Here is an 18025-nt window from a genome sequence, read left to right on the forward strand (position 1 = left end):
TTATTTTCAACCTTTTTTTACTCGCGGCACACCGAACAATATTTTAAAATTGCCAAGGCACACCATCAGTTCCCCACAGAAAAAAACAAAACACACACATTGGCCCTCACAGTAAAACAAAAATCCACACATACATTGGACTACACAGAAAAAACAATCACATTGCTCCCCACATAAATCACATTTCTCCCCACATAAATCCTATTGCTCCCCACATGAATTATTCACATTGTTCCCCAAATACATCCATACATTCTTATTCTCCTCACATAAATCCTATTGAAATCCTATTGTTCCCCACAGGAGAAATAAAATAACAAATATTATTATCAGCTGTCCTCCTCCCTGTCCCTCTTGTGGCGGGGGTTGTTCATAGTGGAGTTCTGCGAATACTGAGCAGCGGGCGGTCGGGCAGGTGTGGATGTGGGTTGGCAAGGAAAGCTGTGTATGCAGGCGGGAACTGGAAGATGTGTATGCAGGCAGGTGGGCTGGCTGGGTGGTGAGACGCGGCGGCCGTGACCTATGATATCACAGTTTTCAAGGCATAGGTCATGGCCGGAGCACGACTGATCCTCTAAGAAGAGCCTGGGCCAACAGTTCACTCTGAAGGTGCATGAAGCTGCTCTGGCTCCGCGGCACACCTTGCAACTGGTCGCGGCACACTAGTGTGCCACGGCACACTGGTTGAAAAAGCCTGCTCTACAGGGTCTGGAGAGTCTGACAGACTAAGAACTCATTCCAGTGCAGGGAGGCATCAGAGAAAAAATCTTATACAGTATGTGAGCGTTTGATGCAGTAACCAGAGTGGAGGAGAGGTGATGGTCATTGACCGACCAAAGAGGATGGGAGGGAGTATGCAGGGAGATGAGGTTGAAGATGTAGGAAGCAGTGGAGTTAGAGAGAGCCTCGAATGTAAGAGTGAGAAATTTAAAGAGAACGCTGTAGGCGAAGGGGGGCTAGTGCAGATATTGGCAGAAAGGAGTGGCTGCAGGGGAGGAAGCTGAGCCTAGCAGCCATATTGAGAACAGATTGGAGAGGAGTCAGATGGGAACAGGGGAGGCCAGTAAGGAGAAGGTTGCCATAGTTGAACTGAAAAATTAGCTAGTGGCTGATGATGGGCTAAGGTTGTTTTTTTTCAGAATAGGTGAGACAAGTGCATGTTTGAATTGGTGAGCGAAAGATGCTAGGCGAGAGTGATAAGTTGAAGAGGTGAGCAAGGTGGGAGCAGGCAGAGGGGGAGTCCATGGGGCAGGTGGAGTGTGAGATGAAGGAGTGGACTTCGTCGCCCGTGGTTGGGCAGAAGGGGCATGGGGGTGGCTGAAGGGGAAGGGGGAAGCAGAAGAGGGTAAATGGAATAAGATTTTGTATTGAACTTAGAATTCACTCACACTCAGCATACCTATCAAACTCAGATCAGCTTAGTGGTACTATTTTTACATTTCTGCTTTCATATGAAATTTTATCACTTTCTGGTACTCTGAACTAGTCTTAGGAACTTCACTTTTTCCTATCTCTCTGTTACATCTCTGCTCCCTCAATTTCTCTAACTTGGATCACAGGTCACATATAACATACTGTACTGTACAGTCACTCCTTGTTACTTCAAAATATGTGTCACTTATTCTGTTCCATGAACTAGATGGTTCACTTCCTATCAATCACTCCAATCTCAAACTCATTCAATGCCAATCATCAATGCACAAATGGAAACCAATATGTATTTGTAAATCTTACCAGATAGTTTTCCAAACTGAACTTGCATTTTAGCAGTGATGTTTCTTTAAAATGTTGATGTTGCAAAGTTATACAGTTTATAAACTTTATATTAGTGTCATACATTCTTTCCAGGGTCTGAGGTACAAATAACTTTTAAAAATGATGCAAGAGAATCAGTATAGAAACATTTTTAAACATAAAAGGATTTATTATTTGTAGGACACATAAAGCATATAATACTGTCTCTGATGGATAAATATGTATGCCTAGACTTCCCTTAAAGTCATGCTTGTCCGGCTTACTTTATTTTGTTTTTATTAGATTCTTTCAAATACAGGTTTCAGAATAATGTAATAAAATAGTATTTATGATTCCACAATACAGGAATTTTTATTAAGATGATGAATTAAGTATTACATTTACATTTATGGCTGACAAATTCAGATTTTTGTCTGAATTTCCAAGTGTAACAAAAAAAGCGGTCCTTGAGTTTCATAGCACAGTACCATCATTGTAAATATAATACTGTTATTGTTATTATTTTCCTTTATTTTAAAGTGCCAAAATACAGGTATGTCCATGCTATTTTTTCTTTTAATGCATTTGTTGTGGATCGCAGCAAACACGTGCCCGCTGACATGTACACTAGTCTCTGCAAACTAGTCACACCCATCAATACTTACAGATGTGATGTGAATGAGCATATCTGTACATTGCAACTCTAAACATTTAGGGAAGCATAATATGTAGTTACTTTTGCAGCTGAACATATGATTGCTCATAGGCTGAATCAATTCAATGCAATGTGGCACGTGGCATCATATCAATAACCAGCTGCGCACATATCAGCCATAAATGGTAAAGATGAGCGGGAGTTATGAGTTGAACCAAGTCCCGGCTCAGGCTCGGATATAAAAATGGAATCTCCCATGTTTTGGATTGAATGTAAGTCCAAGATTTATCAAGCCTTGCTGAGTGATCAATTTCACGGGGATAAAGTGACAACTAATTAGCTCCTAGCTGTAATTTTTCAAACACAGCCTGTTACATGGCAGTTATGAGCTGATTGGCTGGTACTTTATCACCGTGCAATTTACCACTCTCCAAGGCTTGATAAATTTGGGCCATAGTCCCTTCCTTGTTATTTCAGGTCACACTGGAAAAGATTGGAAATGAAAGTTATTGATACTAATAATACTGTAGGAACAAAAACAGATTAAAATTAGTGATGTGCACCGGACATTTTTCGGGTTTTGTGTTTTGGTTTTGGATTCGGTTCCGCGGCCGTGTTTTGGATTCGGACGCGTTTTGGCAAAACCTCCCTGAAATTTTTTTGTCGGATTCGGGTGTGTTTTGGACTCGGGTGTTTTTTTACAAAAAACCCTCAAAAACAGCTTAAATCATAGAATTTGGGGGTAATTTTGATCCCATGGTATTATTAACCTCAATAACCATAATTTACACTCATTTTCAGTCTATTCTGAACACCTCACACCTCACAATATTATTTTTAGTCCTAACATTTGCACCGAGGTCACTGGATGGCTAAGCTAAGCGACACAAGTGGCCGACACAAACACCTGGCCCATCTAGGAGTGGCACTGCAGTGTCAGGCAGGATGGCACTTCAAAAAAATAGTCCCCAAACAGCACATGATGCAAAGAAAAAAAGAGGCGCACCAAGGTCGCTGTGTGACTAAGCTAAGCGACACAAGTGGCCGACACAAACACCTGGCCCATCTAGGAGTGGCACTGCAGTGTCAGGCAGGATGGCACTTCAAAAAAATAGTCCCCAAACAGCACATGATGCAAAGAAAAAAAGAGGCGCACCAAGGTCGCTGTGTGACTAAGCTAAGCGACACAAGTGGCCGACACAAACACCTGGCCCATCTAGGAGTGGCACTGCAGTGTCAGACAAGATGGCACTTCAAAAAATTAGTCCCCAAACAGCACATGATGCAAAGAAAAAAAGAGGTGCCCCAATGTCGCTGTGTGACTAAGCTAAGCGACACAAGTGGCCGACACAAACACCTGGCCCATCTAGTAGTGGCACTGCAGTGTCAGGCAGGATGGCACTTGAAAAAAATTGTCCCCAAACAGCACATGATGCAAAGAAAAAAAGAGGCACACCGAGGTCGCTGTGTGACTAAGCTAAGCGACCCAAGTGGCCGACACAAACACCTGGCCCATCTAGGAGTGGCACTGCAGTGTCAGACAGGATGGCAGATTTAAAAAACAGTCCCCAAACAGCACATGATGCAAAGAAAAATAGAGGCGCACCAAGGTCGCTGTGTGACTAAGCTAAGTGACACAAGTGGCCGACACAAACACCTGGCCCATCTAGGAGTGGCACTGCAGTGTCAGGCAGTATGGCACTTCAAAAAAATAGTCCCCAAACAGCACATGATGCAAAGAAAAAAAGAGGCGTAATGAGGTAGCTGTGTGACTAAGCTAAGTGACCCAAGTGGCCGATACAAACACCTGGCCCATCTAGGAGTGGCACTGCAGTGTTAGACAGGATGGCAGATTTAAAAAATAGTCCCCAAACAGCACATGATGCAAAGAAAAATGAAAGAAAAAAGAGGTGCAAGATGGAATTGTCCTTGGGCCCTCCCACCCACCCTTATGTTGTATAAACAGGACATGCACACTTTAACGAACCCATCATTTCAGCGACAGGGTCTGCCACACGACTGTGACTAAAATGACTGGTTGGTTTGGGCCCCCACCAAAAAAAGAAGCAATCAATCTCTCCTTGCACAAACTGGCTTTACAGAGGCAAGATGTCCACCTCATCATCATCCTCCGATTCCTCACCCCTTTCACTGTGTACATCCCCCTCCTCACAGATTATTAATTCGTCCCCACTGGAATCCACCATCTCAGGTCCCTGAGTACTTTCTGGAGGCAATTGCTGCTGGTGAATGTCTCCACGGAGGAATTGATTATAATTCATTTTGATGAACATCATCTTCTCCACATTTTCTGGAAGTAACCTCGTACGCCGATTGCTGACAAGGTGAGTGGCTGCACTAAACACTCTTTCGGAGTACACACTGGAGGGAGGGCAACTTAGGTAGAATAAAGCCAGTTTGTGCAAGGGCCTCCAAATTGCCTCTTTTTCCTGCCAGTATACGTACGGACTGTCTGACGTGCCTACTTGGATGCGGTCACTCATATAATCCTCCACCATTCTTTCAATGGTGACATAATCATATGCAGTGACAGTAGACGACATGTCAGTAATCGTTGGCAGGTCCTTCAGTCCGGAACAGATGTCAGCACTCGCTCCAGACTGCCCTGCATCACCGCCAGCGGGTGGGCTCGGAATTCTTAGCCTTTTCCTCGCACCCCCAGTTGCGGGAGAATGTGAAGGAGGAGATGTTCACGGGTCACGTTCCGCTTGACTTGACAATTTTCTCACCAGCATGTCTTTGAACCTCTGCAGACTTGTGTCTGCCAGAAAGAGAGATACAACGTAGGTTTTAAATCTAGGATCGTGCACGGTGGCCAAAATGTAGTGCTCTGATTTCAACAGATTGACCACCCGTGAATCCTGGTTAAGCGAATGAAGGGCTCCATCCACAAGTCCCACATGCCTAGCGGAATCGCTCTGTTTTAGCTCCTCCTTCAATGTCTCCAGCTTCTTCTGCAAAAGCCTGATGAGGGGAATGACCTGACTCAGGCTGGCAGTGTCTGAACTGACTTCACGTGTGGCAAGTTCAAAGGGTTGCAGAACCTTGCACAACGTTGAATTCATTCTCCACTGCGCTTGAGTCAGGTGCATTCCCCCTCCTTTGCCTATATCGTGGGCAGATGTATAGGCTTGAATGGCCTTTTGCTGCTCCTCCATCCTCTGAAGCATATAGAGGGTTGAATTCCACCTCGTTACCACCTCTTGCTTCAGATGATGGCAAGGCAGGTTCAGGAATGTTTGGTGGTGCTCCAGTCTTCGGCACGCGGTGGCTGAATGCCGAAAGTGGCCCGCAATTCTTCGGGCCACCGACAGCATCTCTTGCACGCCCCTGTCATTTTTTAAATAATTCTGCACCACCAAATTCAATGTATGTGCAAAACATGAGACGTGCTGGAATTTGCTCAGATGTAATGCACGCACAATATTGGTGGCGTTGTCCGATGTCACAAATCCCCAGGAGAGTCCAATTGGGGTAAGCCATTCTGCGATGATGTTCCTCAGTTTCCGTAAGAGGTTGTCAGCTGTGTGCCTCTTCTGGAAAGCGGTGATACAAAGCATAGCCTTCCTAGGAACGAGTTGGCGTTTGTGAGATGCTGCTACTGGTGCCGCCACTGCTGTTCTTGCTGCGGGAGGCAATACATCTACCCAGTGGGCTGTCACAGTCATATAGTCCTGAGTCTGCCCTGCTCCACTTGTCCACATGTCCATGGTTAAGTGGACATTGGGTACAACTGCATTTTTTAGGACACTGCTGACTCTTTTTCTGAGGTCTGTGTACATTTTCGGTATCGCCTGCCTAGAGAAATGGAACCTAGATGGTATTTGGTACCGGGGACACAGTACCTCAATCAAGTCTATAGTTGCCTCTGAAGTAACGGTGGATACCGGAACCACGTTTCTCACCGCCCAGGCTGCCAAGGCCTGAGTTATCCGCTTTGCAGCAGGATGACTGCTGTGATATTCATCTTCCTCGCAAAGGACTGTTGGACAGTCAATTGCTTACTAAAAGTAGTACAAGTGGTCTTCCGACTTCCCCTCTGGGATGACGATCGACTTCCAGCAGCAACAACAGCAGCGCCAGCAGCAGTAGGCGTTACACTCAAGGATGCATCGGAGGAATCCCAGGCAGGAGAGGACTCGTCAGACTTGCCAGTGACATGGCCTGCAGGACTATTGGCTTTCCTGTGTAAGGAGGAAATTGACACTGAGGGAGTTGGTGGTGTGGTTTGCAGGAGCTTGGTTACAAGAGGAAGCAATTTAATTGTCAGTGGACTCCTTCCGCTATCCCCCAAAGTTTTCGAACTTGTCACTGACTTCTGATGAATGCGGTCCAGGTGACGTATAAGGGAGGATGTTCCTAGGTGGTTAACGTCCTTACCCCTACTTATTACAGCTTGACAAAGGCAACACGCGGCTTGACACCTGTTGTCCGCATTTGTGTTGAAATAATTCCACACCAAAGAGCTGATTTTTTTTGTATTTTGACCAGGCATGTCAATGGCCATATTCGTCCCACGGACAACAGGTTTCTCCCCGGGTGCCTGACTTAAACAAACCACCTCACCATCAGAATCCTCCTTGTCAATTTCCTCCCCAGCGCAAGCAACAGCCATATCCTCATCCTGGTGTACTTCAACAGTGACATCTTCAATTTGACTATCAGGAACTGGACTGCGGGTGCTCCTTCCAGCACTTGCAGGGGGCGTGCAAATGGTGGAAGGCGCAAGCTCTTCCCATCCAGTGTTGGGAAGGTTAGGCATCGCAACCGACACAATTGGACTCTCCTTGGGGATTTGTGATTTAGAAGAACGCACAGTTCTTTGCTGTGCTTTTGCCAGCTTAAGTCTTTTCATTTTTCTAGCGAGAGGATGAGTGCTTCCATCCTCATGTGAATCATGAACATAGGCCTGGGCCTCAGCCGTTCCTTGCCACTCCGTGTGGTAAATGGCATATTGGCAAGTTTACGCTTCTCATCAGACGCTTTCAATTTTGATTTTTGGGTCATTTTACTGAACTTTTATTTTTTGGATTTTACATGCTCTCTACTATGACATTGGGCATCGGCCTTGGCAGACGACGTTGATGGCATTTCATCGTCTCGGCCATGACTAGTGGCAGCAGCTTCAGCACGAGGTGGAAGTGGATCTTGATCTTTCCCTATTTTAACCTCCACATTTTTGTTCTCCAGTTTTTTATGTGTGGAATTATATGCCAGTATCAATAGCAATGGCCCACTACTATATATACTGCGCACAACTGAAATGCACCACAGGTATGGATGGATAGTATACTTGACGACACAGAGGTAGGTACAGCAGTGGCCTACTGTACCGTAATGCTATATATTATATACTGGTGGTCAGCAAACTGTGCAAAAATGAAATGCACCACAGGTATGGATGGATAGTGTACTTGACGACACAGAGGTAGGTACAGCAGTGGCCTACTGTACCGTAATGCTATAGATTATATACTGGTGGTCAGCAAACTGTGCAAAAATTAAATGCACCACAGGTATGGATGGATAGTATACTTGACGACACAGAGGTAGGTACAGCAGTGGCCTACTGTACCGTAATGCTATATATTATATACTGGTGGTCAGCAAACTGTGCAAAAATGAAATGCACCACAGGTATGGATGGATAGTATACTTGATGACACAGAGGTAGGTACAGCAGTGGCCTACTGTACCGTAATGCTATATATTATATACTGGTGGTCAGCAAACTGTGCAAAAATGAAATGCACCACAGGTATGGATGGATAGTATAGTTGACGACACAGAGGTAGGTACAGCAGTGGCCTACTGTATCGTAATGCTATATATTATATACTGGTGGTCAGCAAACTGTGCAAAAATGAAATGCACCACAGGTATGGATGGATAGCATACTTGACGACACAGAGGTAGGTACAGCAGTGGCCTACTGTACCATAGTGCTATATATATTATATACTGGTGGTCAGCAAACTGTGCAAAACTGAAATGCACCACAGGTTTGGATGGATAGTATACTTGACGACACAGAGGTAGGTACAGCAGTGGCCTTCTGTACCATACTCCTATATATTATATACTGGTGGTCAGCAAAATTATGCACTGTACTCCTACTATATATTGTCTACAATGCAGCACAGATATGGAGTGTTTTTCAGGCAGACAACGTATACTGGTGGTCACTGGTCAGCAAAACTCTGCACTGTACTCCTCCTATATATATATATTATACTGGTGGTCCCCAGTCCCCACAATAAAGCAGCACACTGAGCACAGATATGGAGTGTTTTTCAGGCAGACAACGTATACTGGTGGTCACTGTCAGCAAAACTCTGCACTGTACTCCTGCTATATAATACAGCTACTCCCCAGTCCCCACAATTAAGCAGTGTGAGCACAGATATATGCAGCACACTGAGCACAGATAAGGAGCGTTTTTTTCAGGCAGAGAACGGATATAACTGGTGGTCACTGATCAGCAAAACTCTGCACTGTACTCCTCCTATATTATACAGCTGCTCCCCAGTCCTCCCCACAATTAAGCAATAAAGCACAATCAAGTTCAACAATAAACGGAGAGGACGCCAGCCACGTCCTCTCCCTAACATTTCCAATGCACGAGTGAAAATGGCGGCGACGCGCGGCTCCTTATATAGAATCTGAATCTCGCGAGAATCCGACAGCGGGATGATGACGTTCGGGCGCGCTCGGGTTAACCGAGCCATACGGGAGAATCCGAGTATGCCTCGGACCCGTGTAAAATGGGTGAAGTTCGGTTTCCGAGGAACCGAACCCGCTCATCACTAATTAAAATTACATGATTTTACCTGTTTGTATTAATTTTTAAAGAAATCCAGATCCGGATCGAAAACCAAAACCAAAAACACTTTAGCATGGTTTGGCCAAAACCAAGACATGACTACTATATTATTTAGAAGCAAAACCAAAACACAGAGATTTGTGCCCATCTTAATATACAGTAGGACTGACAGGTGTGATTATGCTAAATTAAATTCCTTCTATGGTGTTTCTAATTTCACAAATAAGTTTCAAAATACCGTGATGTGTAAGTAATTGCTCATTGAGAATTTTCTGTGAAGTATACCAATGCCATTTACTTGTTTAGGAATTATTATTTTTTTAACTTGGTACAAAATAAACATGCATGAATTAAATAGTATCAATGTAGATAGATCAGATATTATAAATAAATTGATAACTTTTGAATATTTTGTAATAGGACCACTGGGACAAACAGGAAGTCCAGGCTTAAAAGGAAACCAAGGATCACCAGGTAAAGCTGGTCCCCAAGGTCAAAAAGGTGAACGAGGTGATAAAGGGACCAATGGCACACCAGGTAACACAAATCTCAATGATGTATTTCAATAACTGATCAAAGAACTTGAAGATAAGTACACTGATAAATGTTGAACCAGATATACAGATGTATCCATGCTCATCCAGCCTGCACTTTGCCGTATGCATGGCAAACTCAACACGGCAAGGGTGCCCGCGACTCGGATGGTCGTGTGCATTTAAGTACAAACACCCATAAATATGTGGGTGCATGCTTAGCTGCAACTCAGTGTACTAAGTTGCACTCATTCCTCAGAGCAGCGCGTGCATCCATTTGGATGAGCCGCAGGCTGGATGAGCATGGATACATCTGGAGCTCCATAGTGTATTAGGGGAAGACCACAACAACATTGAACTACTGGTGTTCTACAAATATAAACATTATGGTGTTTTTAATACTGGTATGGAATTCATATGGGTTCATTGCTCATTATGCAGGTTGATATTCTAGAGCATGTGACTGATATTGGCAGTGCCTAAGCTTTGGATCCTGTAAAAACCATGTGCTTTAGTTTAGCTCAATACTGATTTATTGATATACAGTAGTAGTTTGTCAAGATAAAAGCATGTCTGAATTTAGGTAAATACTATTAGGACTGAGCCTGCAGCAGCAGGACCTGGGAGACCAGCCACTAACCAAACGTCTCTTGATATCCTGTTCAGCTGACTGCTGGTAAAGCAAAGTCATATTTCAGGATCAGATGTGGAATTACACATGTTAAAGCATGACTTGATAAGACGATTTGATATCCATTTTTCAAATTTGGTTGTATCAAGGTTTGGTGTGAGCAGGGCCATCAAGAGTGGAGATGGGCAATGAAAAGTGAGTGTCATGAATCAAACATAGGGGCAATTGTCAATCTCACTAACTGACTAGGGTGCCCACCATAAAGCCAAGCCCAATGAAAGAGTTCTCTACCACCTCCCACACTCCTCAGGGCCCTGGGTGTTAGGAAATGAGTATCTGGAACTCTGGAGACCGGGTGGCAACTAGGGAGTTCCAGAACTCACGTGAGGAGCTGCCACTGGGAATGAGTAATCGCAGCTACACCTACTCTACCCCTGACTCCATTACTCCTCCCAATGGTCAGATGGTGCCTGAAGAGCTAGTCTTCTGCCTTTAGCAGCCGCATTTGAATGGGCGAATTAGGTCTGCCCAGACTCTGATTCCCCCAGGTCTTATGAGGTAACAAGGCACCAACGTGACTGCGAGTGAGTAAGGGGAAAGCTAACTAAAACCTGCAAGACTACCAACGGGAAAGAATACAGAAGGACTATGAACAGATTATGTGTTGCGCGGCCGCCGAACTCCCCTCATAGGAACTAAGGCACAGACTGAAGAGAGAGTTCTTAACACAAACACATTACATGTATAACAAGGCACAGAGTAATGAAAGCAATGACACAAAATACACGAGTGACTGAGAATGCAGTAATGTGTAAGATATAATAAGCAACCAAACAAACAAAAAAACAAACAAACAAACTGTGGGAGCAACAATGTCCTTGGATGTTATAAGCAACTAAACCATATATGCATATACAACAATGCACATGATGGAATGAATAATAAATCATTGAGCAAGGAGTTCCTAAAGATCTTGGCAGAGTAAAGCAAAGTGTAACAACAAGAACACTTAGCTGCAGGAGAGCCCTGGATTCCAGGCTAGGCAGGACAGAGCAAGACAATGCAAGAAAAACCGGAGCTGTCTGATAATATTTCCAGGCAAGGTCTCACATGTAAAATCAGGAACTCAGGTAACAAAGGTTATGTGCTCTGAACTCTGGCAGGACAGGACACACAGGATTCAAACTGGACTGGGAATCTCAAGCAACGCAATAGTACCAACTGTACAAGTTTCAAGATTCCACACCATAGGACAGGGACCAGGCACTAGTACATACAGGAACAAGAACCTACTGTATCACCGGCTCCACCTGAAGGGCATGCTTGGTAATAAAGGAAGCACGCCCCAATCAGGATGGCTGGAAGCCAGACACAAGGTAATGGCCTCATTTACTGACAGGTGAGACAGCACAGGCCACACGTACAAGAAACAGACTGCAGTTACACAGACTCACCAAGAGCGGCCAGCAACAGTACTCTAAACAAGTACATGAGAAACCCTGGCATGCAAACAGAAATATAACATAAAATAGATAAACAGAATGTAAACAGGAATGAGCTACAGCAGAAGTTATTTTACATTTTAGATGTATCATTACACAAAGAAACAAAAGCATAGCTCTGTCTCTGTATTTTTCCTCATTTAGAAATTTACTGAATAGGTTCTGCAAGCTTGCTTTAAAGATCCAACTCTATTAAGCTTGATTGGGATTCTGCCAATTATAAATAGGTGGTCACTGTGAGAGAATTATATCTACTATTTGCTATTTAAGGTCAACAAGGTCTTAAAGGAGAAAAAGGCTCGATGGGGCCATCAGGAGGAAAAGGTGCTGATGGAATTGCAGGTGCTAAAGGTGCTACAGGTGCAGCTGGTGCTCCTGGGACCCCAGGTATTAAAGGTGCTGCTGGAGCCAAAGGAGACAAAGGTGATCTAGGTAATCTAAACCATTTTATTATTTTAAGTCCCCAAAATCAGTTTTCATATAGTGTTTTGTACTTTTCATAAACTGAAAACAAAGGTATAATTTCTAAATGGGATGGGAGACATTGTTTGGTCTGGTATAGGCCTTCTTTTAGGTACTAGAGTGTATAATTAAACCTACTGTGCTATTTCTTGTGTAAGGTCTTCAAGGTCTGAAAGGAGAAAAGGGTGTGGCCGGACAAGCAGGGGTAACCGGAGCTGCAGGCATCCCAGGTGCTAAAGGTGCAATCGGAGCCCCTGGAATTGCTGGTGCAAAGGGTGATAAAGGAAATCCTGGTATGAAAAACAATTTCGTTAACATCCTAAGCATTGCTATCCATATTAAATTCCCTTAAATGTTATTCTTCTGTGAAAGTTTCATACAGATTTACTGAAGATAATGTTTAAGGAATATAGGTGAAATGTGGAAATATTAAGCAGGATATACTGTAGGTTTTATTTTTGCACTCTCCTATTAATAAAGATGCAGATACATTGCTTTGTATATGTTTTTTCTTTAAGGCGTGCAAGGTGTAAAAGGGGAAAGAGGACCAATAGGTGCTACAGGGGCAACAGGTGCTTCTGGAGCTCCTGGTGCTAACGGTGCTATGGGATCAGCAGGAGTGACTGGGATCCAAGGTATCAAGGGAGCTGCCGGAGCCAAAGGAGATAAAGGAGATCCAGGTACTTTCCTTTGTAGTACTGTCTACATCATTACAGATGTTGGCAGATGTAAAAAGCATATATAATGTACAGTACTGTAGGTTACAGTATCTTATTGATTTAAATGAGATATCCTGCAAACAATAAGTATTGTATTTAGGAAAACCCTGACTCTGGAACTCTTCTGAGAATTCCTAATGATGATAAAATACGTTTCCAGAAAATGCATTCCTGAATCATGCACTTGCTTTATAACATGGGAAACATTCCAAGAATATAATCCAAATATATATTACCAGATAGAAAATAATCTCTTAACCACAATAATAAAAATGCTAATGCATACATTTTTAAAACCAAGTATTCTTGTCAGATTACAATAGTGTGTACTGTAAGCATTTTCTTATTCTCTTCTACAAAACTACCTTGTGCCTCGCTACTGTCTATCTTCACAGATCTTAATCTCAGCCTCATACATTCCTGCACTCTTTTATGCTTCCTTAACTCTCAGAGTCACTGCCACTGCCGTGGGACTCTGGAGAGGTAAGTATTAAAAAAATGGGTGCAGGGTGTGCAGTGTGGACCCCTCTAGGCCCAGGGGCCTGTGTCCACTGCACATACTGCACCAAGTATAGCCAATGGAGAAGTTGCCCATGGCAACCAATCAGCTGCTCTGCATACTTTTATAGTATGCACATTTTAAATGTTACGTCAATGCTGATTGGTTGCCATGGGCAACTTCTCCACTGGCTCACTTCTCAACTTTTATCACTGCTTAGTACATATTCCCCTTAATCGAACAGGTATCCACATAAACAGTGACTCTGTGAATTTATATTAAAAGACATTTTCACAAACAGTCTTGTAATACAAACATTTGTAAATGCACTATGGGGAATATTTATCATAAAGCTTTGCCTTATTTATGAAGAAGTAACCTCTGCCAATGATCAAGCCTATTTAACTAGTGTCACAACCTGGGTTGTGTCAATCTGTAGATATCATACAGTATTATCTGTGAATCTAATTTTTGGTTTATTACTTTTGTTCTAGGACCACAAGGACTCAAGGGCAGTAATGGTTTAGCTAATGCTAAAGGGGCAACAGGTGTTCCTGGATCTCCAGGTGCCAAAGGTGCTGCAGGGGCAGCTGGGTCTCCAGGAGCCACAGGGGCGAGGGGATCTGAAGGTGCCAAAGGAGAAAAGGGAAATCCAGGTACTGTAAACATCAAAGAGAACCACAAATGCTATGATAGTTGATCTACAGTATTTGGTATTTAAGAATGGACATAGTATAATCTGATATATATGTATTCAGACTGTAGTGAATCTCAGGTGTCATTCCAGACTAAGGAGACAAATTACAAAATGTATTTGAAACAGTGAGAGATTGCAGAACATGGGTCTTCCAATAGGATGTCTTCCAAGGCCTACAAATTCACATACATTGTTTTTGTATAGGTCCCAAAATAACTAAAACAATTACAGGAACTGTTCTCAATTTATCCTGTTAATTTCTGTGCATCAGAGTCTTGTTTGGGAGGAAATTGTAATTGTGGGTTAAAAGATTTTGGGAAGCAAAAAAGGGTCTATCCTTACTTACTGTTATCTGTAGCCAAACATATATATACAGTAGAAACTGTCAGGACCATTTCTAGAAAATTTGGCTCCCAGTGTGAACTCTATAAAATGCACCCCCTTTCCCCCATAGATATTGACAAACAAAATATTTGCGTGCGCTAAAGGCTTGCATGCATCCAAAAAAGGGCATGGCCTCACTGCAGGGTGCGTGACCTTGCAGGAAAAGATTATCTTACACCGACACAATAGTGCCCCTTGCACCATATTATGCCCCACACAGTAATGCCTCGTGTCATATTATTCCCCATACAGTAATGCACCTTGCATCAAATTATGCCCCACACAGTAATGCCTCTGCCACCATATAATGCCCCACACAATTATGCCCCTGATACCATATAATGCCTCACATAGTAATGCCCCCTACAATTATGCCACTCTACCTGCTCGTTGTCAGAGGTTTCATGATGCCTCCGCCACCACGGTGCTTACACTGTTGCGCTGTTCATTCCTGCCTCCTTTAGCATCTAGTAAATGTCCCTCCCAAAATGTCTTCCAGATCCTCTAGCATTCTGCAGAAGTGTTACATCTGAGGCTGTGTCCATTTTGGGTGGGACATTTTAAGCTGTATTCCATGTGGATGGCCAGGCTGCATGGAATACTGTCTGTAGCAGACAGTGGCTGCAGGCACCCAGTGTGATTGCATGGCTCACTCGGCCCTAGAAATAGTCCTGGGTACCGTAGCCAAACAGTGACATAACTAATGACCTGATGGAACCCTTTAAATTTTATCAGCTTGCATCATCCCCTTCCCAGCTTGGGCTTTTTTAAAAATGTTCATGGATATATTAGTGATGCCTGGCAGGTAATACCTTGTTCAGCTCTCATCAGCTACTGCTTTACTTACCTGCACAAATTATTTGTCCGGTAAATATAAGGATGTGACAACAGAAGATTGCTTACAGTATGTCAAATGTATGGACAATGGGGCTCATTCTTAGTCAGAAGCAAGTCCTATTGCATATGGATCACATGGATATTTGCAAACTGTCCTGGCCATAGAAAACAATTGTACAGTGTGCATACTCCATACCATGTATATGCACTCAGATGAAAATTGAAGGTGTGGACAGAGTTATCAAATATCCACTGTCTGATCTCTCAGTAGTATAGGTGTTTCTAGGTGCCAACTTGGTGTTTACTATATGGACACATAGAACAGCTCCATCTCATGGGAGTGCCATGTAACATAACATAGTAACATAGTAACATAGTATCTAAGGTTGAAAAAAGACAATTGTCCATCGAGTTCAACCTATTTGTGGTCTCCTTTGCACGATTATTTTGTAGAAAATTTTGACTGAAGTTGATGACTGCCGTTACGTTTTACCCCTCTTTTTTATAATAACCATAGTGCTTGACTATGCCCCGTAACCCTGGATATCCTTATCCATTAGGAATTTATCTAACCCATTCTTAAAGGTGTTAACTGAGTATGCCATTACAACTCCCTCATGCAGGGAATTCCAAACACGTATCGTCCTTACCGTAAAAAAGCCTTTACGCCGTATTGTGCGGAATCTCCTCTCCTCTAACCTGAGCGAGTGTCCACGAGTTCTCTGTGTTGATCTAACCAAAAACAGGTCCTGTGCAAGATCTGTGTAATGTCCCCTTATATATTTGTAAATGTTGATAATGTCCCCTCTTAATCTCCTCTTTTCCAGTGTAAACATGCCTAGTCTTGCAAGCCTTTCCTCGTATTCCAGCGTCTCCATACCCTTAATTAGTTTGATCACCCGCCTTTGAACCTTTTCTAGCTCCAGGATATCCTTTTTGTAGTAAGGTGCCCAGAATTGTACACAGTATTCAAGGTGTGGCCTCACAAGTGATTTATATAACGGGAGTATAATACTGTCGTCCCCAGCATCAATTCCCTGTTTTATGCATGCTAATATCTTATTAGCCTTCTTTGCTGCAGTCCTACTTTGGCTACTACTGCTTAGTTTGCTATCTATGAGGACACCTAAGTCCTTTTCCAGTACAGAATCCCCTAATTTTACCACATTTAGTAGGTAGGTGTTATTTTTGTTCTTGTTACCACAGTGCATTACCTTACACTTGTCTGTATTGAAGCACATTCTCCATTTCGCTGCCCAAGTTTCAATTTAACTAAGTCATTCTGAAGCGACTCAGCATCCCCCTCCGCATTTATAACTTTACACAATTTGGTATCATCTGCAAAAATTGACACCATGCTCTCTAGACCTTCTGTTAGGTCGTTAAGTGTTGGGCATGTAACATAGAAACAGAATTTGAAGGCAGATAAGAACCAATTAGCCCATCTAGTTTGCCCTAAATACACTTACACACTAGGGTAATTTTTTGTTGGGTGCCAATTAACCTACCAGTATAGTTTTGGATTGTGGGAGGAACCTGGATTACCTGGAGGAAATCCATGCAAGTATAGAGAGAATGTACAAACTCCACACAGTTAGGGCCATGGGGAGAATCAAATCCATGACCTGAGTGCTGTGATGCAGTAATGCTAACCATTACACCATCCATGCTAGCTTACATGCTATTTTGGAGCATTCATATGGGAGGGGAAGCCATCTGCATGAAGATAGGCAGATAAGCGGCATAGACAGGCGAATACTCAGGCTAACATGAGATATCAAGCAGGCCATGGGAAGACAGAAAAGAGGCCACAGATGTGTCTGACTTCTTATTAGGTCCAATGTATTCACAGAAAGCTCTTAATTGTCATTGAGCGCCAATGTAATCCAATCATTGCAATGTACTCAATATTATTCTGCTATCAGTTACTTTCATCCATGACCCATTCATCATTAAGATATCTGGAGTTTTTGTGTCAGTGCTGTTTTTTCTGCTATAAATCATAGTTGGTAGAGAAATGGGTGTACGTTTCTCAACTACCCTGTTCTTCCTCTCTGCAATGTTTAAATTGTGCACAAACATTACTTACTGAGGCTGTGCAAAGCAAAATAATGCAAGATACAAGCTACTACCAAGCTAGTGTAGTGTGTAAACATCATAACTTCTTATATACTTATTGGTCTTGAATTACACTTTCCATAGAGTACATGGCTAATAAACTACTAAGGTCACATGCATACCCGGGCTATAATGTAAACTTTTGACCAGTGAAAACTAATATGCATTAACTCATTAAGCAAGTGGAAGGACATGTGGAAAATGCTATACACACAAAGCATATATATATATATATATATATATATATATGGAACACAGAATCCCTGGCACTCCACAGCCCTTCTGGACTCTCTTGATCCATGTTGGACAGCACCACCAATACATATAGAAAAATATCCTGAGGAGGGTGTTCTTGTCAAATCGAAATGTTGACTGCCATTACATAGCTATTATATATACACAGGGCCGTT

At 43.0% G+C, this 18025-nt stretch overlaps 1 protein-coding gene across 1 annotated transcript in view; it reads left to right on the forward strand.

Moving 5' to 3' along the window:
• Positions 1–18025, forward strand: part of LOC135057230 (collagen alpha-2(IX) chain-like) — a 151984-nt gene that overhangs the window by 7732 nt on the left and 126227 nt on the right. The window contains exons 3-7 of the mRNA XM_063963125.1: positions 9654–9770; positions 12170–12331; positions 12520–12654; positions 12880–13041; positions 14074–14235. Coding sequence (XP_063819195.1) covers positions 9654–9770; positions 12170–12331; positions 12520–12654; positions 12880–13041; positions 14074–14235 — 738 coding nt within the window. The remainder of the gene's footprint in view (positions 1–9653; positions 9771–12169; positions 12332–12519; positions 12655–12879; positions 13042–14073; positions 14236–18025) is intronic.

This window comes from Pseudophryne corroboree, chromosome 3 (genome assembly GCF_028390025.1).
Source record: "Pseudophryne corroboree isolate aPseCor3 chromosome 3, aPseCor3.hap2, whole genome shotgun sequence".
Taxonomy (NCBI): Eukaryota; Metazoa; Chordata; class Amphibia; order Anura; family Myobatrachidae; genus Pseudophryne; species Pseudophryne corroboree.